Genomic DNA, 26,232 nt, shown 5'->3' with positions numbered 1-26,232 from the left:
AGTAGGGGCCGGATAATCCGCCCCCCCCGGATAATCCGGCCTACAGAACAAAAGTGTGACATTGTCCGGCCAAATATCCGGCCCATGTACTGATTCACATTTCCTCCAGTCCTTAGCCAAAATCGAGGGGCCGGATATTTCCAAAATATCCGGCCCGGATAATCCGGCCTCGGTACAATACCGGGACATTATCCGGCCAAATGTCCGGCCCCCTACTGAGCTGCTTTTCCTCGAAGACTTAGCCAAAATCGGGGGCCGGATATTTCAAGAATATCCGGCCCGGATCATCCGGCTCTGGCCAAACTTTTCCTGTTATCTTTTGACGGACCGACCAAATCCAACACACGCAAATATGAAACTATGTAATCCCTGTACCACTTAATCAAACATTAGTGTATCACATATATTGACATCAAACACACAAAACAAAATGCAAGAGATGTTCTTTCAAGCTGTCCCAGGTGTCAATGCAGGCATGAACCCACTATCGAGCATAAGTACTCCCTCTTGGAGTTAAAAGTAAAAACTTGGCCGAGCCTCTACTAGAAACGGAGAGCATGCAAGATCATAAACAACACATGTATAATAACTTGATAATTAACATGACATGGTATTCTCTATCCATCGGATCCCGACAAACACAACATATAGAATTACGAGATAGATGATCTTGATCATGTTAGGCAGCTCACAAGATCCAACAATGAAGCACAATGAGGAGAAGACAACCATCTAGCTACTGCTATGGACCCATAGTCAAGGGGTGAACTACTCACTCATCACTCCGGAGGCGACCATGGCGGTGTAGAGTCCTCCGGGAGATGAATCCCTCTCCGGCGGGGTGCCGGAGGAGATCTCCAGAATCCCCGAGATGGGATCGGCGGCGGCGGCGTCTCGGTAAGGTTTTCCGTATCGTGGTTTTTCGCATCGGGGGTTTCGCGACGGAGGCTTTAAGTAGGCGGAAGGGCGAGTCGGGGGCCGGACGAGGGGGCCACACCATAGGGCGGCGCGGGCCCCCCGGGCCGCGGCCCCGTGGTTTGGCCACCTCGTGGCCCCACTTCGTGTGTTCTTCGGTCTTCCGGAAGCTCCGTGGAAAAATAGGACCCCGGGTCTTCGTTTCGTCCAATTCGAGAATATTTCGTTACTAGGATTTACGAAACCAAAAACAGCGAGAAAACGAGAACCGGCACTTCGGCATCTTGTTAATAGGTTAGTTCCAGAAAATGCACGAATATGACATAAAGTGTGCATAAAACATGTAGGTATCATCAATAATATGGCATAGAACATAAGAAATTATCGATACGTCGGAGACGTATCAGCGCCACAACATAGAATTTCCCGCATAATGAGAATTTGAATAGCTAGAACATAAGGCAATTATCTTAAACATGACCTGAATTAGAACAACTAAAAATAGGTTGAGACTGAGACTGGCTGATTGCCTGATGTGCACTGTTGGGAGCAACTCTATTGAGATCTTTTTTCGTGTGGTAAATATTTGGCTTTAGCTACTCGAAACCTTCTTGTAGTGTGCAACTTCCTCCGCACCCATAAACCTGAGTATCGGTAGTTCTTGTTGTTGCGGCCGTTGTGGCTAATGTTAGTTTGTCGGTGACGAATGAAACCTGATGTGCTTGTATTTTGCTTTGCAATTTGCACCGCAAGGAGAAGAGCCATTGTTTCTGCACGCAACATCGATGGAGATTTAATGGTTGAAGCCTGAATGAGCACATTTGTGTCAAGGTTGATGGTTCCATCCCAAGGGCACCATGGGCGCCTTGAAGGCTTACTACGGTCGCTGGCTCGAGATCCATATCACACTTTCTCCCCGAATTCACCGTACACATCTCTAGTTGCAGTGGAGCCATACAAGATAGAGAAGTGAAAATAAAGTTTAGTAATTGTATGATTTGGTATAAGGATATCCTCTAATGAAGCATATCAAGCTTATGCCTCGAGAATTGCATTTTCTAATAAATTAAGACTTGGAAAGAAAGAGAGTAGAGTTTTCTCCATCGGGCCATAACAGCGGTGCAATAGTCAAGAAACACTCTAGAGGAGGGGAGTCATGGAGTTTCATGAACATGAGAAACAATTTGGGGTCACGCTGTCTCATATGTAAGCCCACTTGTTCTCCCATATGTTTCTTTTTTTGGTTTCCACGTCTAGAGATATGATGGTACGACAGTTTTAATTTGAGAGAAGGAAAAAAGCAAGGGGCAATGAGTCATTAGAGGTTATCGTTGGTGAAAATAACATAAGATGTTGACATGGTAGAAGAGAAAGGAAAGGAAATGAACACCGAGGGAATGTGATGGAATGAGGGGTTGCCCATGTTCGTTTTGAAAAGGAATGCAATAAGGTATGAAGGTGGTACACTAGGTCCCCCATCGCCTCGCCTAGTTCCAGAAAGAAAGGAGGCGGAGAAAAAAAATAGGGTAACAAGTTTGAATGTTGTTCAAAAAAAAGTTTTGAATGTGACCTCGAGCCCGCAAAGCCATCTCTCGTTTATGATCCATGCCTTTTCAAAAGAGACTCACCTTTCTCGATCAACTAGTGAAAACTCAAAGACAAGAAAAGAGTTTATAATTTTTGTCAGAAGAAAAAATAAACAAAAATGCGCTCAGTGTCAACATTTCCCATGGCTTCCCGATCTGGGGCGCGCACCGCCTGACCTCACCCGTCCGACCGACCACGCGCAGGTCCACAAAGCGCGCACGGAAAACCTCACCTCACCTCACCAGTCATCTCCAGCCGACTTCCCACAGTACCCTTTTTCAGTTATTTTCCTCGCCGTCCGACGCGCATTGCAGCAGGGGAAACCAGGAAAGAAAGGGCGATCAGACCGTGCCAAAGGTCACCACAACACCTCATCACCCCTCCCCATCTCGATTTTTTTTCCCTCTCCTCCTCTTCCTCGCTCTCGTTACAAATCGCAATTCCCCAATCCAGACCATATTCCCCTTCTCCCCTCTCTCCCTCTCTCGCGTCTCGCCCCGTCGCCGCCCCCGCGCCCAGCACACTCCTCGCTCCGCCGCCGCAGGACACCAGCGGCGGCTGCGGCAGGTAAACACCTCTCGGGCCCGCCCCTCGTGCTTTAGATCAGGAGCCCCCACGCGCGCCCGCGCGCCCGTGCTCCCGGCCGTCGGCGGCGGGGCGGCGACGGGTAGGGCTAGGGCCCGGGTGGTTGCGTGTTGACTTGGTCCGGCCCGGCAGCTGGCTGATCCGATGTTGAGCTGGTTGGTCCCGGGTGCTGTCAGCTCGGCGGCCCTGCCGCTGAGTCGAGAATTCCAGAAAATGGGTCTCGGTAGATCCCCTTGTCCCGTCTCCGTTGAACGGAGCGGAGCAGGGCTCGAGAATACTGCGAACTACTATAGCTGTGGAGTTCACATGTGGAAGGCTGTCTTAAACCAAAAGCAAGTAGAAGCCATCAGATTCTACAACTGTTGTCGAATTCGATGGTGATTATTGAGAATTCGAATGTTCTGTTAGGTTATACTGTGATAGGCTAATTTTTGTCAGTTTTGTGCATGCTCGATAACCGTTTTGTTGGGAGGCGGTTCTACTGCCTACTTCCCCGGATAAGAGTACTACTGGTTTTTGTTAGCATTGCGGTGCGCTGGATTCAGCTCAGAAGCGATAGTTGTCGAATCCAGACGGTGATTATTGAGAATTGGAAGGTTCTGTATAGGCTGGGACAGTGATAGGCTAATTTTTGGCGGTTGTGAGCATGCTCGATAACCGTTTTGTCGGGAGGTGGTTCTACTGCTTACTTCCCCGGATAAAAAGAGTACTGGTTTTTGTTAGCACTGCGGTGCGCTGGATTCAGCTCAGAAGCGATAATTGTCGAATCCAGACGGTGATTATTGAAAATTGGAAGGTTATATGTTGGACCGTGATATTCTTATGGGCGGCTGGTTTTGTGCGCGTTCGGTAACTGTTTTGTCGGGAGGCAGTTCTACTGCCTACTTCCCCGGATAAGAGTACTACTGGTTTTTGTTAGCATTGTGGTGCGCTAGATTCAGCTCAGAAGCGATAATCATATATTGTCGTTTGTGCATGCAGCCGCGGATAAGGTCGTCCGAAGTAGCTGAGGGTTTCGCTGATGGCCGGTGCCTTGGCGACCGATGACTCTTCTGCGAGCACCACCGGGATGAGGGATGACGACCGCAGCCTGTCCGGCGAGTCCTTGTCGGAGTGGCGGTCCTGCGACCAGGGCGACAGCGGAAGCCCTTCGACGTCCCCGCCCTTCTGGGACACTGATTACGATTTTGATGATCGCGGTGAGTCAGCGCACTTTGCATATATATAGCATGGTTTCAATTAGCATGCTGTTTTGGTGCGACATGGTCTTATTTGGATTGATGCGATTTTTTTTGAAATTTGACATCATTGGCATGTTCGAATAGTCCAACACCAGCTGCTCAGCTGATACACTATATAACTCTTATGTGCACCAAAATATCTTGTTCAGCTGTAAGGGTGCTGCGTGTGATCCATTTATCAGTCCCTTGTTTCATTTGGCAGTGCCACTGACCCACAGTATGCAAGGTTGATTTGTGCTGGCTTTACTACCATAAAAACTGTGGTAAAAAAATGCCGGTTGGCCACTCAGACATGTATCTGATTCGCATTGTAGAGAGGTTTAAATCGTTTTAATATATGTCTTTAATGGAAAAGAAAGAAATGGTGATATGGTTAGATCGCCAGTGTCTGATGATTCAAGACATTTATCATTCATGATTAAAATCAGACCAAATGTATATTAGAGCGGTGCATAGCGTATAAAGATTAAACTACTTTCCCAGTATATCCCTTGTGAAGAAAATAAAATGTGACCATGCTGTTATTTGTTTTTCTTATGATCATGTACCTACTCAATTGCACTCCAAGTGTTCACTTTCTATACAAAACTTTAACTACTAAATAAATACCTTGTGATTAGAACTGAGCTAAGTACCGCTTAGTGAATTTAATGATTTTGGAGATAAGTACCACTTTCTATACAATTAAATTATTCCTTTACCTTCTCCTTTTGCCACTTCACAATGCTATTGATTGATCTCTTTTGGAGATAACCTTTTGTATATTTGGAAGCTCTACTTTCTGTGTGTTTGATCTCATCTCTCTCAACTACAATAACAGGCCCCAAACCTTCAGAATTATATGGTCGGCATACTTGGAAGATTGAGAATTTTTCTAAAGAAAAGAAGAGAGAAATGAAAAGCGAGCCATTTGATGCTGGTGGTTACAAATGGTAAAGTGATTGTTGATTATTGTTAGGAATGCTGTTCAATTACTTGGACAACGATCTTGGTAAATGACCTACATTCAAATGTGACTTGGGATCTGAGGGGAGGAAATCCGCCAATCGCTCTACATTATTTGATGAACATATAGCTTAGACTGTGTTTGAATAGATAGAAGTGTTTCACGGTTTACCTTGTGCGTGTTCTTTTTGCCTTGTGTGGAGACATAGCATTCAAGAGTTTGCGTCCTGTACGTGAGTTATGATGTAGACATTATTTAGTTTTCCTGTAGCTTGTCATTTGTTTCTTTCTCATGCTGGTATTTAGAAAATGTAATATGCATAACATGTGTCTTAGTTTGTTTATTACTTTCCTTTTTGTTACTTTCTGCACCCTAACCCCATCCATGTTTGATTATAAAGCTTGCATATGAATGTTTTTCTGACGTGTTAACCCTTGCCCAAGAAGTGCAAGTTCTGAATATGAAATTTTGTTCCTCAAGTTGGAGCTAGGAGAGTGCCACATGATCATTTTCCCATATTTGCCATTGTCAATTTTGTTTTGACATGTTTTGGTTTATTTTGTATTACAGTTATTTATTTTATTTTATGTGGGTGGTTGTGGGATTGGGGAGGGAGTAAGGACTGGAATTTCACTATCCTGATATCTCTGTTCCGATTATGCTGTTAGAATGTTGACACAGCTTGGTATACAGATGTTACTATTATCTCTTTGTGGCTACCAAGTTTTCCATTTTTTATCTTCAGAAAGCTTTGTAGGTTTGCTGGGGCTTTATGAACAATCTGAAAGCTTCCTGACTAATATTTCTGGTGTATAATTGTTCTTTTCTGTGTGCACGATTGCACGTCCACTGATTATGTTGCTGTTTCACAGGTACATACTTGTATACCCTCAAGGATGTGATGTCTCCAATCACTTGTCGTTGTTTCTTTGCGTTGCTAATCATGACAAACTCCTCCCAGGTTTGATGTTGCCATGTTTGCTGCTATCTTGCACACATTTGAAATTACTTCCCTGACTCTAGTATGACTATTTCAGGATGGAGCCATTTTGCACAGTTCACTATAGCTGTAGGCAACATGGATCCTAAGAAAGTCAAATACTCAGGTGACCTAAACTTGGTTTGTTCTTTTCCTAGGAAGCTATATGTGTTTCCTTGCCTTGTTCAGGTGTTAATGAAGTAGTTTTTGTAGATACTTTGCATAGGTTCTGGAAGAAGGAGCATGACTGGGGATGGAAAAAGTTCATGGAGTTGTCAAAGATTCAGGATGGTTTTCTTGTGGACGATGTTCTTGAAATAATTGCTCAAGTTCAAGTCATCAGGTAGTTAATCTGTCTATGCTCATGATTTATAGCTAATATGTTCATCATGGTGCTTCTGATTCATGCCTCAGAAGAAAACTGTAGATCTGTTCATTATTTCATTTGAGCATGTCTTCGCAAGAACAATATTGTTGAAACTGCTATTTTTTCTAATATATTGTTTCTTCCTATAACTCCTACTACTATTTCCACGGTGGGCGCGCAATGCATTTGTTTCAGTTTCTCATCTTTACTACTTTTATATAGCAGATAATTTGCCGCTGCTATTTTCTTTCGGTATTTATAGGTCGAATGTAAACTATCATGTAACATCAGACTGCCTGTATTTTCATATTCCAGGGAGAAAGTGGACAGACCATTTCGTTGCCTTGAACGCCCTTATCGCAGAGAATTGCTCCGTGTCTATACAACAAATATAGAACAAATTTACCGCCGTTTTATCGAGGAACGAAGAAATAAACTTACCAAGCTCATTGAGGACAAAATTAGATGGTCCAGGTGACCACATTATCTTTTCTAGTATATATCACAATAATTTTAAGTTGCTTGTTTGTTCCTATTATGTTTACAGTTTGAAATCTTTGTGGCCTTTCAGTTTTCGTGCATTCTGGTCAGCAATTGACCCAAGAACCAGGCAGCGTATGTCCAGGGAGAAGACTAGTACCATACTTAAAGTATTGGTGAAACATTTTTTGTAGAGAAAGAGGTTACTTCGACATTAGTGATGGACTCTTTGTATACGGGTCTGAAGGCACTTGAATACCAAAGTATGACCATGAAAGCCAAAACAAATATAGCAGAATTGGATGAACTACCTGCACCCATGGTCCATGTTGATATTGACATATTTGTTTTGGCTGGTGATTTTATAACTTTACTTGAGAGAGCAGCCTTAGAACCCTTGCCTTGTCAGCCAGTATCTCCAAAGGATGACAAATGTTCCCAGAGCCGCATGAAGGTAGGCATAATGAGGTTTGAAGTGTTGCAACATTTTTTCCAGTTCAGTAAGAGATATTCTTGTTGCTACTTGCTACTGTCTTAGCCATACCCGTGAGGCCGTGCATATTGTTTGCTAATTCATTTTATAAAATCTGTCTTCTAGGATGTGATGTTGTAATAATAAATTTGGGACTGTACTCTGTTACAGAGTGGTGAAATAACTGCTGCACCTAATCATTTTGTAACTATTCTCATCTTCATAGGATGGTAGTTCTGGCGAGGTTAACAAAGTCTCCATGGAGCGCGAAGAAAGACGCCTAACTGAGCTTGGGCGAAAGATACTTGAAACGTTTGTGCTATCTCACATATTTAGGTAACAATGGTTTTGTTTATTTTTTTTTATCTTATTGCTTAAAGCTATAGCTAGTTTGTGCTATTGGTGAATATCAGAAGTTACTTGTGGCTCAAACTTTGTGGGCTGGTTTATTGAAAGTCTTGAGCAGTTGTACATTTGAATAAAGCTAGTTAACCCTTGAACTGTCAAGATTTTTCTAGGAGATGAAAAACCTGGACACAGTGAACTTTGTGGAAATTAAAGCCGAGGATTAGTTTGTCTATCCTGAATGTTCAAGGCTTAATTGGATCCAATTCCGAAGTACTAGAAAGTTACTTAACCAGTTAATCCCATATTAGGCTGTATCTTATGTACTTAACCTTGTGTCATGCTCATTAGCAACAAAAAATTTGATCTGGTAAAACATAAGTGCTGTTCTGGATTGCATGCAGCCAAACTATATTTCTAGTGATCAATTATCAAAATGAATGATTAGGTTAGGCACATGAACGTGATACAACCAGATTGTCTGAAAAACACACGAAAAAGGCGTCAATTGTATTTTGGGTACCATTCAGTGTCCAGAAAGATACTTATCTGTGTCTCGTGGAAGTATAAGATTGTGGCACAAGTTACTTCATGTTTTTCTTTTGTGTGGTTGTGCTCTATCGTACCTATTTGATGGAAGGTACTTTGACCATTTTATAATGAAGCAGGGGTCTCTATGCTTATCTAGCTCAAAATAGACTAAATATTGATCTTTTCTAATAGTTTACAAATGAAAATTAAGGCATTTCTTCTATTTAAGATTAAAAAGAAAGTTATGGTAGATGAATCTTCAATTGTGGTTAACTGTTCTATAGTGTGATGATCAACTCTCTGTTGGGTCTGATTCTTACATTTTTCTTGTGTCAGTGGGATTGAAGTTGCGTACCAAGAAGCTGTTGCTTTGAAGAGGCAGGAAGAGCTAATTCGTGAGGAGGAAGCAGCAGGACTTCTTGAAAATGAGACTAAGGGAAAGCGCAATGGTGGTGTGAATGACAAGGACAAGCGTGCAAAGAAAAAACAGGTTACTTTCTTACGTCTTTTCCGGTTAGTTTCGTAGGTTGAATTGTATTGCTCTCCGTATGTATAGAAACGCCACAGTAGTAACCAACCCTAGCTAATATCTATAGTTTCTGGAGCAAGTTTCCCATCCAAGAATTATCGAACAAGTTTCCCATTGTGAGTTAGGATTTATATTTCTTCTTTGCAATTCTTGATGCATGCCAAAACATCGTCTTGAGTTTGAGTTAAGCCTATATTTTACATTTTCATCGGTCACAACTTTTTATATCCTTCGGTCCTTCCCTGCTACCGCCAAGTTGCCATGGGTGATTTCGGATAGGAACTACCTGGAACTCGCTGCTGGGTGTTAAACTAAAAAGGGCAGCATGTGGTTTGTACCGAGAACTGGTTGGAAGCTTGGAACTCTTCTAGTTCTAACCTATGTTTTTGTGAGTTTCAGTTATGTACTTATGTTATGAGAACACTTAAAAACTTGGCTTGATTTCTTGTGATGAACTTGGCCCATAGTCCAGCTAAACTTGCTGAAGTTTCCCGAGCTTGAAAGAGCTGCTTAACCTATAGATGTATATGAGCTCATCCCATTTTAGTGAGGAGCCGTTTTCTTTCTACTTTATTATTATTCCATGGTTTTATGTCATGCTAGCTACCTAGCACCTAGCATTATTTTGGTGTGAAGATATCCTAGAACTAATGACAACAGATATTTTACATGATATTGAAGATACATTAAGTTTGGTGCATGTTTTTGGTTTTCATACGTGTGCAGTATTTCTAGTGTGCTACCCTTGGCTCTTAATGTCTCATTGTTAGGTTAATGCTTTCCTTGCTCTTATATTTTCTTGTTTTTGCTTGTGTGATCTTAACTTGTTTCTTTTTCAGGCCAAACAAAAGAAGAACAATCGTAAGGTTAAAGACAAGGAAAGAGAGGAGAAATCGGACGCGAAAATTCTCGAAAGACTGAATGACGAAATCACAATTGATGACAGTGACGGCTTACCATCTAATCAGGCAGAAGAAGTGACAGCGAAGGTTGGCGATACCTTGGAAGAAGGTGGTGCTTCAGATGGTCCAGATCATTTGGACAGTTCTAGACCTATGAATGGAAAGAGAGGCTCCTCTATAGAGGCTAACTCAGTAGCATTTTCGGCTGATTCAACTGCTATGAATGGTACTCACAGCAAAGTAAGCAATTTGCCAGACAGCAGAAATCACTTGTCACCAAATAGGTAGGTGAAGACAATATGTTAAAAGATTTGCATTGTGTTTGTAAGATCGACACCTGACCTAACTGGATTTTTGTGCAGAGGAAAAAATCAGCGCAACAAGGGCGTAAGCATTATCAACTTTGCTGAAGAAGATGACTGCTTGCCCTCCTCCAGTGTTGCTGCCAGTTCAGATCGCAATAGTTCTGGCTGTGGTACTGCACCAAAATTGGACCGAGATACTGTTCTGCTCACCTTGAAAGATAGACTTCGTGAGCTGGGGCAGCGTCTGCACGAGGTGAAATTACTCTTCCACCTTTGTGGCATTTGCCTTTATAGTTTCAGTTGTGCTGCATTTTCGAGTGTCTACATATGCAAGAATGTTGAAGGTCCAAATTATGAGATTTAAAAAAAAATGTTAGATAAAATAAACGCTCACTGTCCGGAATAGTTATCCTTCGTTACTCTTATGTATTCTATAATCTCTAAAGTTGATGGTTCGAAATTAATTTCAAAATCGTTAGTTATGCATTTTTATGCATATGGGGGTCCTGGTACAGTCTGGATAAATTCATGTGTTCAAATCTCAAAATCAACATTGTAAAGTTACACTTGTTTGACGATGTCCATGGATATGTGCTATGGGCCTATGGCTTATTAGTGGAACAGCTTTTAATTGCAAAAATTGTTATGATTTAGTTTTCTATCCCATATCCCCACCCCAGATGTAGGATGAGTAGTGTTTGTTTTTGTTTCTTCAGGAAGGGAAGATCCATATGTCAAGTGCATAAAATACATATGTATATTTACCGTAGTCACTTGCAGCAGACGAGTTGCTGGGGTCTTGTTTTCATTTGCTTTTCAGTGCATAACAAGCTTCAACCAATTCATTTGTGTAACCTGTTTTTCTCTATGAATATTTCAGAAAAACATTGAGGGGAGAAAACTTTTCAAAGCTCATTTTGAAGCAATGGAGTCTCAAACAAAGACAAATGGGTCATCCTCCTCATCCAGTTCTTCAGAGAAGCCACCTGATGCCCTGAAGAGCCCAGAACATTCCCAGGAAGTTGCAAACGATGTAAAAGCTAATGGAACAGCCAATAAGGATGTCCCTGTGGCCAAATGTGTGCCCGAGGAAGCTGTTTCAAGCATGCCAGCCACCACGATTACAGAAGCTGTGCCTGGTAAGGTCCCTCCGAGAACAAAAGTTGACCCAGTTTCAAGCAAAGATCATGGATCGAATTTGACACAGCAAACAAATAGAGCACATCCGAATAGCTCAAAATCAACTCCAATTGATACAGATAAAGATGTTCCTCTTGCTTCAAGATCGCCTAAAGTCAATAGAGCTGCTACAGTTCCCCCCAAATCACCACCAACTGATAAGGCTGCCCAAGTTCGCCCAAAATCTCCACCAACTAATAAAGCTACTCCAGTTCCTCCAAAATCTCCGCCAGCTCATAAAGCTACTCCAGTTCCTCCGAAATCTCTGCCGACTGATAAAACCTCTCCAGTTCCCCCAAAATCTCCACAGACTGATAAAGCTACTTCAGCTCGTACAAAATCCCCACCAGCTGCTAAAGCTTCTGTGGTTCCTCCTAAAACTCCAGCGGCTGATAAAGCTGGCCCGGTACCTTTAAAATCACCGTCGGCTGGTAAATCTTCTGTAGTGCCCCCCATACCACCATGTGCTAAAGATGCGTCCCTTCCTTCAAAGTCTGATAAACCCGTGCCAGCACCCCCAAGATTACCACAAGTTGATAAGGCTGCTCTGCTTCCCTCAGAATTGTCACAAACTTCGCTCAACGTTTATTCAGAAGCTCGAGAAGAGACTACTCCCATAAAGGTCATTTCCACCACAGTTTCTGAGGCTGCTGTCACAACATCAAGGCCTTCAAGTGCCCCTGTATTCCCTACACCAAGAACGACTGCACCAGCTACCCCACAAGTTCAAGTTTCTGCATTGCTTCCACGCTCAATGAGTGAAGCGGCTGGAAGATCAGGAAATGATCCTTCCCCTTCTGCCCCAGCGTATGTTCCACAGACCTACCGTAACGCTATCATCGGTAAGCCTGGTCCGGGTACGAGCTCTTCAAATTTCTCATACCAGTCAGCTGCTCTCGGACAAGGTACTGCCCTTTCACAGCCGCTGTCAACATATGCATCAACTACATCAGTGATGATACCTCCTGCTGGGAGGAACGATCACTTGTCAGCTAGGCATGGGTTCAAGTCTGGGTTGGGGAATTCAGATGGACTTGACAGTTGGCAACCATGGAAAGGTGATAGCAATAGCAACAATCATCTCTGGAGAGATGAGTCCCCTTACCAGCGAACAACAAACGGTCATGCCTATCAACAAACTTGGAAAGATGATGGGTATCAGCAAGCACGGAGTACTGAAACAGAAAAATTCAGCAGGTTTGGAGGATTGCAACCGTCAAGACAGACTCCTGTCAGTTTTGGAATGCAGCAGCCGCCAGTCGCTGATGAATATCAGCACCTGGACATCATTAACGATTTGCTCGACGAGGAACAGAGCAACAATGGCGGTATGCCGGAGCCTCTACGGCATGATTACCATGCCTTCGGCCTGCCATATACGCTAAGAGGCAACATGGCAGATTCAGGAATGACTTCCGTTAGCAGTCCTGGACGGTTAAACAGAGGCAACATGGCTGACTTGGATATGGCTTCTGTTGGCAGCCCCAGGCGGTTTAGTAGAGGAAACCTCACAGATTCAGCAATGGCTTCTCTTAGTAGCCCTGGGCGGTATAGCAGAGGCAACCTGGCAGATTCCGAAATGGCTTCTGCTAGTAGTCCCAGTCGGTTTAACTCAACCGAGCGTTACTACGACGATGGATATACAAGGGGCTATGACATGAGCCCTCTCCAGGGGATGGGCAGGGATATGCAGTTCTCTTCGTTGGATACATACGCCACCAATGGTGGCCTATCCGACATGGGCACGTCGAAGCCTTGGCTGTATGGGCACAGCCCTTCTTCCAGCCCATCGATGACTCTGGGATCAGTCAACACAAACGGCAATGGGTTTGCACAACAACACCAGATAGGGGACTACAGTAACCTGGCAGGCGGGGTGAACGGAGGCTCCGCGTATCGCCGCCAGGCCAACGGACGCTGGTGATAGCGTGCCTGTATACAGTCTTACAGTCGAAAAGAATAATGCTTGTTGTAACAGATGCTGGTGCTGGGCCCTGAGCTTCTGCAATGGCATGTAATTTTAAAAATATTTAGCTTTTAAAAGGGGAAAGAAAGGGATACAGTTTACATTCTGTAAAGTGCTTGCCGCGTCTACGTTTGCTTTCACAGAGTTTCGAGTCATAGTGGTCGTCTGACTAAATGCATCACTACACGCTGTTCTAACGTTCGTCGTTTGTGTGTGTGGCCGCTGTCTTTCAGAGAGTTTCGAGTCAGAGTGGTCGTCTGACTGAATGCATCACTAGACGCTGTTCTAACATTCGTCGTCTGTTTGTGTGGTCGCCGTCTACGCTGGCAGTGGCACGGTTGCCATGCCGTTAATTTCGCCTCGAGTCATCTGAAATATTAGGAGCGAGCGCGCACGGCGCACGGGTGGCCGCCTAGTCTGACCAGTTTAGTCCAACCTGTGCAAAGTCGTTGGCATTGTGCGTCAGTCCTTGCCAACAAAAGCCGGCCCTGGCCGGTATGAGAGCATCTCCACCTACTTGGGGAGTTGGGGCCGTCGTAGTATTGGGAGAGGCTGCTCACGTCGGCTCCAAAAATATATATTCAATGTCACAAACGAATAGGAATTCAAAGTTCCATAAGTAGGAAAAATCGAAGTCCCGAAATAAAATGCAAGTTCGTGGCCACCACTTCCGGACACTAAATCGCCATTAAATTCTGGCTGCCAAAACAACATGAGACACGCATAGAGTCATAGAGATCAAATGGATGCTGGTGGCATCTCAATTACCTCTAGTTCCCCCGTCTCTGTCGGCTCCTCCGTCACCAGGCTGTGTTGGTGTTGGCGTCGCCAAGGCCGCCGATGCTTGGGCAGCAATCACCTCCTTGCCGATGCGATCACGATATATCGTGTACCACGCCTTTGCCAACTCATCCATGCTAGACAAGTTCACCGTCACGATATTTGCCTATTCAATCGTTCGAAGCCTCATCATCCATTGCCTTGATAATGGTGGCATGGGCTTCCAAGTTGACGGCTTGAACCTTTTCTTTATCAAGTTTCAACTTCATATCTTGCTTTTGCAACATCACCTTCCACCTTGCATCGCTCCTTTCATCTCCCTCTTTTGTGTTGGATGTGACCTCGACCATCATCTTGTCGATGGATGCTTCAACCCTGGCCAATGACGACGTCAAATTTCTCTCGACCTTTGCCTTTTTGTTTTTGGTTGGGGGCCCAACCGAAGCCGCAGAGGAGGGGACCGGTCCATGTCCATCAACGACGGTTTTACCATCGTTGAGAGATAGCTGGATTCCATCCCATATTTTGCAACCTGGAGCAATGAAGACGAAGTCCTTATCCTCGTATTCTTGCTTGTACATCTCGAGCACATCAAACTACTAAAGCAAACAACACATACATCAATACACAAAATCAGTATAATGAATTGGCCAAACTTCAGGAACCTACATATAGTCTCTTGCAAATTCTTGCCACTCGGATGCCTCCACGTACTTGATGGTCTCAAGATGACCATGGAATTTGCTGCAAGCCTCTTTTATGGCACCCCACCTATGCTATATGGCCGACTCAGTTACAAATCATGTCTATCATTGCATACTCTCCGAAGCGCTTCCATTTATTGATTTTGTCGAAGATCCTCTTATAGTATTTCTCGAAAGTTTAGTTGCCACCGTGGGATCATGGCTCACCGCCTTCCACGCTTCGAACACTTGTCCACGAGCGACTTTCACTTTATACCTTGACTTCCATTCCTGATCTTCTTCTTGTTAGTGGCGGCGCCGGTCTCAACATCAATCACATCGAGGTTCTCCACCCCTTTGTCCTCCTCCCCATCTTCAGAGACATTCTTTGCGTGGCCATGGCCACGACCATTGATCACGTCGCTTAATATTTTGGCGCCCATGGTCTATGCACACAAATGAAAATGCTCAATGTTTGATGAATTATGCACATTCAAAATGACATAGTAGTGAACTCGCACCTCGTCGGCGTCGTACCGCACACGCGACACATGCTCGAACATGTGGCAGGCGTCCACGTCGTTGCCATCAGACATGCTACGGGGAAGGCCAATGTTGTCTTTCACGCCGCGGGCGTCCATGCAGGCACCGCCTAACGGAAGTGGTCCTTGTCGCAAGTCAGGCAAGCTGAAGTATGAGCGGTTGAGGTTGAGGCCGAGGCCCTTGCCTCGTGGCGCTGTGACCGATGAGAAGACAATGTTAGGATTGGTGGGCGCCTCGTTCTCACCAATCTCGGGGGAGGAGAACCAAGTTAATTTGCTAGCGTGGCGGCGCGTCGTACCTCTTGTTGAAGGATGCCGATGATGACAGGGAGGTGCTCCTCGAAGAGCCGGTTGGGTGCTCCCTTGGGTTCCTTTGGTGCAGCCTGCACAAAGACCCACGTGGTAGTCACCTTTGGATTAGCCTGCGGCGAACTCTTCAGCCATTGATAAGGTTGCCTTTCTCAAGTTTCAACTTCATATCTTGCTTTTGCAACATCACCTTCCACCTTGCATCGCTCCTTTCATCTCCCTCTTTTATGTTGGATGTGACCTTGACCATCATCTTGTCGATGGATGCTTCAACCCTGGCCAATGACGACGCCAAATTTCTCTCGGCCTTCACCTTTTTGTTGCCTACTAGGGGCCCAACCGAAGCCGCAGAGGAGGGGACCGGTCCATGTCCATCAACGACGGTTTTACCATCACTGAGAGATAGCTGGATGTCATCCCACATCTTGCAACCTTGGAGCAATGAAGATGAAGTCCTTATCCTCGTATTCTTGCTTGTACATCTCGAGCACATCAAACTACTAAAGCAAACAACACATACATCAATACACAAAATCAACATAATGAATTGGCCAAACTTCGCGAACCTACATATAGTCTCTTGCAAATTCTTGCCACTTGGATGCCTCCACGTACTTGATGGTCTCAAGGTTACCATGGAATTTGTTGCAAGCCTCTTTTATGGCACCCCACCTATGCGATATGGCCGACTCGTTACAAATCATGTCTATCATTGCATACTCTCCGAAGCGCTTCCATTTATTGATTTGGTCGAAGATCCTCTTATAGTATTTCTCGATAGTTTAGTTGCCACCGTGGGGTCATGGCTCACCGCCTTCCACGCTTCAGACACTTTTCCTCCAAAGACTTTCAATTTAGACCTTGACTTCCATTCCTCTTCTTCTTGTTAGTGGCGGCGCCGGTCTCAACATCAACCACATCGAGGTTCTCCACCCCTTTGTCCTCCTCCTCATCTTCAGGGACGTTCTTTGCGTGGCCATGGCCACGACCATTGATCACGTCACTTAATATTTTGGCGCCCATGGTCTATTCACATAAATGCAAATGCTCAATGTTTGATGAATTATGCACATTCAAAATGACATACTAGTATTGAACTCGCACCTCGTCGGTGTCGTAGCGCACACGCGACACATGCTCAAACATGTGGCAAAGGCGTCCACGTCGTTACCATTGAACATGCTCGCAGTAAGGCCAATGTTGTCTTTCACGTAGCGGGCATCCACACATGCACCGCCTAACGGAAGTTGTCCCTGTCGCAAGTCAGGGAAGCTGGAGTACGAGCGGTTGAGGTCGAGGCCGATGCCCTTGCCTCGCGGCGCTTTGACCGATGAGAAGACGGTGTTGGGATTGGTGGGCGCCTCGCTATCACCAATCTCGGGGCAGGAGAACCGAGTTTGCTCACGTGGTCAATTGTGACGTACCTGCATCTGCATCGGGCTAGCTCTTCCTCCCAAGCGGTGTCCGTTGCCTCCTCCGGCTTCTCCATCACCCTCTTTCTTGCGTGGCTAGTCCTCTCCCTCTCCTCTCGGAGGCATCCCAGTGACGGCGTGGGCAAGTGGAGGAATGGAATGGATGGGGGAAAGTGGCGGGAAAGAAGGAAATAAAGGTAGGGTTTTGATTGTGTGGCTCCCATGGGCGTAATCCAATGTGGCCGCAGGTGACGGCACCCCCACCCAGTCCTCGTGGGTCGAGACCGGCGTGCGAGTGAGGAGTATTTCATCAGGGCTCCGAAAACGCCGGCATAGATAGGGTTGCCGATGTAGCATCATTTTATAGCCGATACCCTAGTAGATGTATTGAAAACGCTATTGATGCTGCCCGTGGAGATGGTAGCATGAAATGCTTTTTGTTGGGTTGGGTGAGTTGCTGCGCCGTCCATCCACACCGGTTAGGCGGTCACACCGCACCAGGTTCCAAAGCCTAGCCGGCTGCGAGAGCGAGAGCGAGACCATCCGCGCGAGTCAAGGGAAGGCGTGCGTGCATTGTTGACGGGCACGCCGCTTGTGCCGAGAAGATCGGAAGACGTCGCCGCGTACGTACATACCAGCACGCACATGGCTACCGCCTTCTTGTACTCCTACAAATGAATCTGGCCGGTGGGGCGCAAAGTCAAAACTGCGCGCGATCGCTCATTACGGCCACCGGCCGTTGGCACGCCACCACCAACCACCACCACCGAGGACGAGGACGCGCGCCGTCGCGAGGCCGCGACCGGAACCCACATCCATATACAGCCAGGGCCAGGCCTTCCTTCCTCCCCACTACCACGCCGCGCGCGGGGTGGAACTGGGGGAATGCCTGTCTTCCTCGCCTGATTTGTCATCGTCTAGCTTGCCCCCACGCGAATCCCGCGCCGCCGTCCCCATCGCCGCCGCCGGACCCGCCAATTCCGTTGGGAGCCACGGCACGCCACTGCCCCCTCTGCCCCGGGGCTCCCAAATTTCCAACCCGCCCCGACGACTCGGCTGAGACGTTTCCGCTTATACAAATCCACGCCGCATCGCGCCCTCCTCCTCATCCTCATTGCCTGGGTGGAGGACCTGTGCACTGTGCAGGCGCAGCGCCGCCTCGCTTCGCCTTGACCGCGGCGGCCGGAGCAGCATGAGGGACGACGGGCCCGCGGCGGCGCTGGTGCCGCGGCTGGCCGTGTCCAGCGCCAGCCGCGTCCAGGAGCTCGAGCGGTTCTCCCATTACGTCGGTACGTGCGCTCCTCTCCTCCCAATCCCCTCTCCACCCCTCTGCCCTCGCTTACTTCCTGCCGGCTGCTGCTCTTCCTTACTTCGCCGCGAGCATCGATTAATCGACCGGAGCGGCTCCGCCGTTCAGCCATTCCCTGTTCGTCGATAAGCCGGGCGGATACTCTTCGTGTTCTGCCGTGCTGCTTGCGTGCTTGCTCATAGTCCTAGCCAGTATCCACTGAATCGCGTGATCCAATTCATCAGGGCAACCCGCGCCACATTTTTCTCCGGTTCCTCCTATTCACTGTTTGCGCGATCACCATCCAAGAAATACGGACGCAGCTCGCTCGGGAACCCCAGCTCCACAAGCATCACCATTTCTTAATTATCCCGACCCCTGGCGGAGATTTAACTAGACCCAACTTGCGCATCCACCAGATCGTTTTTCTACAATAGATAACGTTCCTGCTCCTGCTGCATGCGCATCACTATCATTCCCCCCTGTCTTACAATTTAATAGAAACACACATCGCTATCAGGATCCAATACCATGCCATGCTCCTTCGTTTTGGACCTAAGCTGTTTCCCCTCCACCTTCCTTCGTGCTTCCATGCCTGTGTATGCACTCCCATGACCAAATAATTGGTCTTTTCTCCAGCGAGGCAAATCGGGTTCGACCACGCGAGCGAGTGCCCCCACCTCTGCACGCTGGCTTACGACTACCTGCGCAAGAACAAGGGCTACGAGGAGAACATATTCGCCTTCTTCCAGAACACGGCGGACCCTGAATCACTCATCGTCAAGTTCATCGAGGAGCTCGACAAGTGTATTCTCGGTTACTTCTCGTTTCACTGGAAATGTTCCACCTACATGATTACCCAGGTAAAAAAAAAGAGTTTGAATGAAATCCACCCTCTGTTCTTTCTTCCTTGCCAATCTTCTTCCACTGATATCTTGTATATTTATTGATACAGTGTCATATCCACAGGTTCTCACAGTGGAAGGTGCACCTAAAAGAAAGCTCAGGAACATGGTGCTGGAGGCCACTAGGTATGTATATTTACTATCCATTCTCAAGCTACGTCACGCCTCTTTGGCTATTCTTTGCTTTGTTTTGCATCAGTTGGTTCTGGCTTACATCATCTCCGCAGTTAACTCTAGTGGATGTACTTGGTATGCCAATCTGGTTTAACCAGTTTATGCTTACCTTATTTATCATTGCCTTATTCACCCCATTCTTTCTGTTTTCTCCTATCTGACCAAACGGTAAGTTAGTTAACCTGAGGCTAGATCAACTTCAGACCTCAGCATGGGCATGTAGCAGAAACCGAGCCAGCAGCGATGAGATGCAGATGATACCCATGTGCCAAGGCTTTAATTTACTCCTGGAACCACATGTTGATTCGTCATGGGACTTTCCTGGAAACGTTCTCTATGAATGAGCCCATTGCTTTTGTGGTTGGATTTATTATTTTAAATCATCTAAGCAATTCATTTGCAGCCAGTAGGATTCAATAATTTCAGTGTGAACCTATCATTTTTAAAGCGATATCCGTTCTGGTCGGAAAACCATAGTTGAATTCATACATTAAAAATGTAAAAAAAGTAAAAGTACAAGAACTATATGCTTAAGATTGCTCTTGGATGAAGCATACATCTCCCTAACTTCCCAAACAGAGGAGTTTAGATTGAGAATATGCTTACAACTTAGATCCGAGACATAGTTTTCTATTTTAATAGAACATAAAACTGTAACCTGCTTCAATCACAGAGGATATATGAAACTAATAATCTATGTTTCTGTGACACCAAAACTGAAGTCTATTATCTAATTCTCCCATAAACACAGGAATCAGAGATTTGAGAGGGTCACAAAAAACTTAAAGGTTACCAGGCTATTCTCCACACTGGTGGAGGAGCTCAAGGCCATAGGACTATCTTCACATGATCAGGCGCAATGCAGTGATGTGATGGTCCCCGCTGCACATTGTGATCGCAGCCCAGTCTTACTCCTGATGGGTGGTGGCATGGGAGCTGGCAAGAGTACTGTACTTAAAGATATACTCAAGGAGTAAGTTTTTCAATTTTGTACTTATTGCTCATTGTAATTCTGTTATTGCAATATGTACACTTTGTGACACACAAAATGCAGAATAAATATGAGAAATGCGGACCTTTTCGAAACTGGAGACGTAGAACAGTTACATATACGATGTCTCTGGCTATAAGCTGATCCTGTGCTATACATTTATTATTTGCAGATCATTTTGGTCTGGAGCAGCAGCTAATGCAGTGGTGGTGGAGGCAGATGCATTCAAGGAAACCGATGTTATATATCGAGCCATCAGCTCAAGAGGCCACCACAATGACATGCTGCAGACGGCAGAGCTGGTATTTGTTACTGTGTTCTCTATGTACACATATTATTTAGAAAAACATCTTAAGTGAGTGAGACAGTGTATACCTGTTAGTTGACTGATAAAAATGAAGTAATGAAAAACTGAATTAGCAGATGAATCAGTATACACTTTCTTATATTATGATTCACAACCTTGATACAGGTGCACCAGTCATCGATGGATGCGGCTTCGTCGCTCCTGGTGACTGCTCTCAACGAAGGGAGGGATGTGATCATGGATGGCACACTATCTTGGGAGCCATTCTTCGAGCAAACAGTAGCCATGGCAAGGACTGTGCACCGGCAGCGGTACCGCATGGGCGTCGGATACAAGGTTACTGAAGACGGGACAATCACCGAGGATTACTGGGAGCCAGTTCAGAATTGCAGTACTGACGAAGAGAGCGAGATGAGATCAAGGAAGCCTTACCGCATCGAGCTCGTCGGTGTAGTATGTGATGCCTATCTGGCAGTTGTCAGGGGAATCAGGTGAATCTCATAACCTACTCAACCCATGCCAAAACTAGCATCTATTTCACTAAATTTCCACTCATTTACTCCTATTTCTGTTTCATACAAATGTCCTCACAATTTGGCACTAGCTGAACTATATAGTTAGTTTCCTGTACTGAACATCTCACCCAAAACAGCATTAATCTGCAAGATATCTGCTCATACTTGAATGCAAACACAGCACTATCTGAAAAGTTGGCATTGGCAGGAGAGCGGTGATCACCGGGAGAGCAGTGAGGGTGAAGTCCCAGCTGCAGTCGCACAAGAGATTCGCCACGGCATTCCACGGGTACTGCGGCGTGGTTGACAACGCGAGGCTCTACAGCACCAACTCCATGGGTGCTCCGAAGGTGAGCAGCCTGAACTCTGAAGTCGATAATGGACTCCTCGTCGCCCTATCAGACTTGTTAAGAAACATATGGTGTTGTTGAAACGCAGTTGATAGGGTGGAAGGATGGCGAGAGCAACCTGCTGGTGGACCCGGACGAGATCGGCACCTTGGAGAGGGCGATCGGCCTGAATGACGAGGCCAACTCAGTCGATGAGCTCTACCTTGACGGAGAGCCATCGCCCTCGGCGTGGCAGGACCTCGTGGCGTCACCGTCCAGGGCGTCCATGCAGCGTGAGCTCAAGGCCGCGGTGCAGGCGAGCGAGGCACGCTTCCATGCCGCGTCATAGTAGCCGTCGGCTGGCCGTCTGTGCCTGCCGCAGTGACGCACCGGTACAAACTTTTGAGCCGTACTGGTGCCTGTGGGCGTTTTTCTTTCTTTTCTTCTTTCTTTTTCCACGATCTTTGTTTGATGTGGCTTATTAACACTGGTGGGTGGTGCTAGATGGCTAATGGAAAAGGCCGTTGTTGTCGATCGATCATTGTGTTTCTGTATCAACTCAATCTGGCGTCCTTTTGCACCCACTCGTCAGTGCAATTTTGTTTAACGGTGTGCTTTGATAATCTTCGATAAGAGCACAAGCTCGGAGCACGGTGTTCTTTAGCAGGAACACCTACAAAAGACCGGAGCAGTGAGGTTCCAGGATTGACAAATCATCATAGGTACCTTGCTATCGACAAAAATATTGCCTTTGTTCTGAAAAATTGATATGCCTTAGTGAGACGTACATGACATCAAACGTGAGGTCTGGTTTCCAATGTTGTGACATAATTAATCACTCTGTAGTTTTGTGAAATTTGTCATTAAGAGAATGAGGCAACAAAATGATGCAAAATTTTCACTTTGGCCTAAGAGAATGAGGCAACAAAATGACGAGATGAGGTGCCCTGGGCAGTGGGCACCCTCATCTATATTATACATGGTATATATGTCTAGTTGAATTGGAGAACTTGTGTGGTGCCTATCCTGTACATGAGTGGAAATCAAAAGCAAAGTATCTAGTACTATCTAAAATGTGCATTCCGTTTTATCTTTCTGCATCATTTGGTTACTGTTGTGCAAAATCTGTAGCATTTCCTCTTGTGTACCGTGCAAACCTATGATCCTTATGGCCATGTCGTCCGTTGATTTTCCTCTGGGAGATACAAGATGCAAGTGTTGTACCTGGTGCCCCACCTTCATAGTTGCATCTTCCAAGAGTCGAGTTGGTTGGAGTCGTTTGACTCTGCAGGATTTCCCAACAAGAATCTGTGATGTTCAAGGTGGCAATGCTAGAATATATAAGGAGAATCAACCTGAGGTTGGGTGGATAGGTGAGTGGTTGTACCCCCGGTCCACCAGAGTTTAAACACCAGGTTTGACATCTGTGTGTCTCATAAAGGCGGAATATTCATTCACTGGGAGGCGACGTTCCCGTCGATAAAAATGCCGCCAAACCGTCGCGGGTTCTAGGTAACTAGGTAAGCAAGCTCAGCATCCGCACAAAAATGGTAGTCGAAGTTAAGATAATGGCTTAGTAATCTCTAGCTGATCCGTTTTAGTTTCTTCAACCTTTTTATTTTGTTTCCTGTATATACTCTTTGGTATTATGCTTTTATTAATATGAAAATTGCCCCAAAAAATAAAATGTATGCCACTCATGTGCAACATATTATGTTGTTAACACTGAGACGCTGTACTGCTAAGCTGCAGGTACAGGGCTGCCTCAGCTGAGAGTGACCAGGGCCGAGAGGTTGAGGTGCAGCTACTCCAATGAGAAGAGGCGGCCCTGGTCGATCAGAGGATGTTGACAGAGGATACGGTGCGGAAGCCGAAGCCAGGATGGATCCTGCTGTGTGCGTTGGGCCTCATCTTCTTCCATCCTTGACGTACGATGCCTACAAGTCCGGCGGCCTCGCGCTCTGAAGATCATCACCAGTTCACCACCATCTTCCTCTTCTGCCTCTCTGATCCGTGAAAACTTCTTTTCATGAACATGCAAGTGACTGCAAGTCTTTGCATCAAGATTGGATAAGAGTTCTACATGTACAAGAGTAAGAACAAGGTGAGACAAGGACTCAGCCGCCCTGAAACAAAAATGACTACTCTCTAGTGCCCGCATCTAGCGTACCCCGCCGCCAAAGATCAAATTCAGCTAGGAAAAGGTTTATTACAATAGAGTCTTCCGTTCCAGCCAGAAAGGGTGGTGATTGATCCCTGAAAACTGAAGCTGAGTTATGAATCATGGTCACATGCTGCCATCAATCTATCTCATGGATGGGTGAATGACCAGATATTATTTGTGTAAGACACCGTCGGGTTGTTTAAATGGCCATTTCCACGTGCTATGCTTATTCGGTTATTATGAATGCTTATGAAGTGTTATGCTTTTTAAATCTTATATCTTTTGTCACATGCTGCTTTTTTCCATAGTATTGCCATAATCACACATAGCTTGCGCAAAGGTTATAGGGAAGTATCCCTCTATGCTTGTGCATTAGTAGAATTTTCATTTTGAATACACAATGCACATACTCTGGGAAAATCAACCGTTCCACATGAATCCCACCTATATCTAGTTAAATACCACTCAAATTTAGATCAACTTTTCTAAGCTCTAAATCCTGTCATCATCAACCACCAAAAAGAGGGAGATTGAAAATGACATATTGAACCCCCATATAGATTTTAGTGGTAATACCATTGATGAGAAGACCAACAAGTAGTTTAATAAGTCTATTAATAGAGATTACCCCCCCCCCCCCCACGCAATGGTTATGAGAAGATGGCTTCTTTAAATTCCGTAATTGCTATTTGCAGTTGCTCGGACGACTATAAGGGTCCAAAGTGAACAAAGAGTTGGGATTATTGACCTATAAAAGGGGCCATGGGGTGTCTATGGCCCACCATGAAGCGGCCCAAGGGGCTGGCCGCACAATGGGTCCCACCAAGCGCCCTGCGGGCCTCCCCTAGTACTTCTTCGGCTTATCTTCTTGTATTTCTCGAAAAGGTGACATGGAAAAAGTTGGGGTCCATTTTGCATCCGGAAGGTCCATGAAACTTGAAAAAACCATGGGTTTCTATTATGTAACATTACAAACAAATGAAAGAAAAATTTGTGGAAAATCCTCAAAAATCAATGTAAACATGTATGGAACCTCACATATCATGTAAATATCATGGAATAAACACCAAAATTCATGGATACATTTTACATGTATCACCTAGGTAGGACGACTAACCTTGGTTAGGTTGGTTCTAACGACCATCCCTCTCCATAAACTCGTGGTGTTGGGATTCTCCAAGAAAACACCAAAACATGTGGAGATGATCTTGCGGGGTTTCCCTTGGGCTGGCAGGAAGGTAGCCCACCACGGTCACTTCCTTGTCAACTGGTAGAAGGTGTGTCACACCCTCGAACTCTGAGGGCTGGGATGCGCACATATCACAACAAGTCATGGAATAGTTTGGACATGCAGTTCTCTTGGGATGAGCGGACCGTGTTTGTAGCATCTACCAAGATGGTACTTTGCAACGAAACCTTTGTGATGTGCTCTTCGGGAAGACATGTGGTTAGACGGAAAGTTCATTTTCGAGATAACGTTTGAGATCCCTAATCTGGTCTCGGGAATTCAGAAGAGGCGAACGGTTTGGGAGGCTATCCTTGAGATGTGTTGGATTTCTAACATGTGCGGAGCTCTTGGCAACCTCGCCTTCTGGTAGTACATACAAGCCAGTTTGTTCGTGGTGTTCAGCGCAAGGCGATTGCAGACATGTTAGTTTGGCGATGGATGGCAAATGACGCCTACTCATCTTCTTCTTGCTATAGAGCCTTGTTCTGGTGGTCGGTTATGATGGCAACATTTGAGGATTTTGTCGATGTTACACACTTTGTTGGGTTTTTTTTACATATGTGCATCATTTTGGTTGTGTAAGTATGAGCAACTGTTACGATGTTGAATGTGTATATGATATATAGAAATTGTACCGATGTTACATGCATGTTTCTGTAAAGTTGGATGACTTAGGAGAAATTGTTGGATACACTACAGAGAAATGTTACAAAACTTCGCGACTTGACAGACTATACTAAAAAATTGTTGGGTACAAATACTATATACTCTGGAGAAAATTGAATCGTTTTTGTACTACCATAATTGGACATGTGGAAATCACTCAAGTGCATCCGACGGTTCAGAAGGGGGCTTTTTTTCTTTCGAAATGGGGGTATTCCCCGGCTTCTGCATCATGATGATGCACACGGACTTTTATTAAAATCCAAGTATTAAAGTTTTACAACTCACGCAGCATCAGGATTGATACAAGAATCATCCTTCGAAAAAACACCATACTAAAAACGACACTCAACATATCCTTCTTGTATGCCGCCAACCAGCCTGGCACAAGATATCCTGAGCGACCATCAGGAGACGTGTGCATCCAGTAACCATAGCATCCCGCTGTCCCTCCGGGGAAAGCAGGGCCCAAAGCTGGACCCAATGAAAGACCATATGGATAACCTGCAAAAAATGGAAAGAGGGTTTTTTATTAAAAATCATATCGTTCCTGCTCCTCCAAATAGACCAACATAAAGCAGAGACCCCAATACGGATATACACTTTAGATTGT

At 45.5% G+C, this 26,232-nt stretch overlaps 2 protein-coding genes across 3 annotated transcripts; both read left to right on the top strand.

Moving 5' to 3' along the window:
- Positions 1-2,989: 2,989 nt before the first annotated feature.
- On the top strand, positions 2,990-13,435 carry LOC124707348 (TNF receptor-associated factor homolog 1b-like). The gene is given in 14 exon segments (XM_047239006.1): positions 2,990-3,069; positions 4,069-4,286; positions 5,149-5,260; positions 6,147-6,235; positions 6,312-6,380; positions 6,467-6,596; positions 6,936-7,094; positions 7,192-7,280; positions 7,283-7,554; positions 7,799-7,908; positions 8,785-8,938; positions 9,817-10,163; positions 10,242-10,437; positions 11,065-13,435. Coding segments are annotated over 13 exon segments (4,128 nt in total). The 5' UTR covers positions 2,990-3,069; positions 4,069-4,108; the 3' UTR covers positions 13,288-13,435.
- A 4,812-nt stretch (positions 13,436-18,247) lies between these two features.
- LOC124707347 (calmodulin calcium-dependent NAD kinase-like) lies at positions 18,248-22,100 on the top strand. 2 transcript variants are annotated; one of them, XM_047239004.1, is made up of 8 exons: positions 18,248-18,344; positions 18,983-19,206; positions 19,313-19,374; positions 20,174-20,395; positions 20,586-20,715; positions 20,886-21,211; positions 21,444-21,585; positions 21,674-22,100. In XM_047239004.1, the coding sequence occupies exons 1-8, from the start codon at positions 18,248-18,250 to the stop codon at positions 21,911-21,913; spliced, it is 1,443 nt and encodes a 480-aa protein (XP_047094960.1). In that variant the 3' UTR covers positions 21,914-22,100. The 2 variants fall into 2 exon arrangements, with proteins under 2 accessions (XP_047094960.1, XP_047094961.1); XM_047239005.1 differs by lacking the exon at positions 18,248-18,344 and having other exon boundaries at positions 18,819-19,206; positions 19,299-19,374.
- The last annotated feature ends 4,132 nt before the right edge of the window (positions 22,101-26,232 follow it).

This window comes from Lolium rigidum, chromosome 4 (assembly GCF_022539505.1).
Source record: "Lolium rigidum isolate FL_2022 chromosome 4, APGP_CSIRO_Lrig_0.1, whole genome shotgun sequence".
Lineage (NCBI taxonomy): Eukaryota > Viridiplantae > Streptophyta > Magnoliopsida > Poales > Poaceae > Lolium > Lolium rigidum.
Note: the sequence above shows the minus strand (reverse complement) of the source record. Positions and strands in the feature narration are given on the sequence as shown.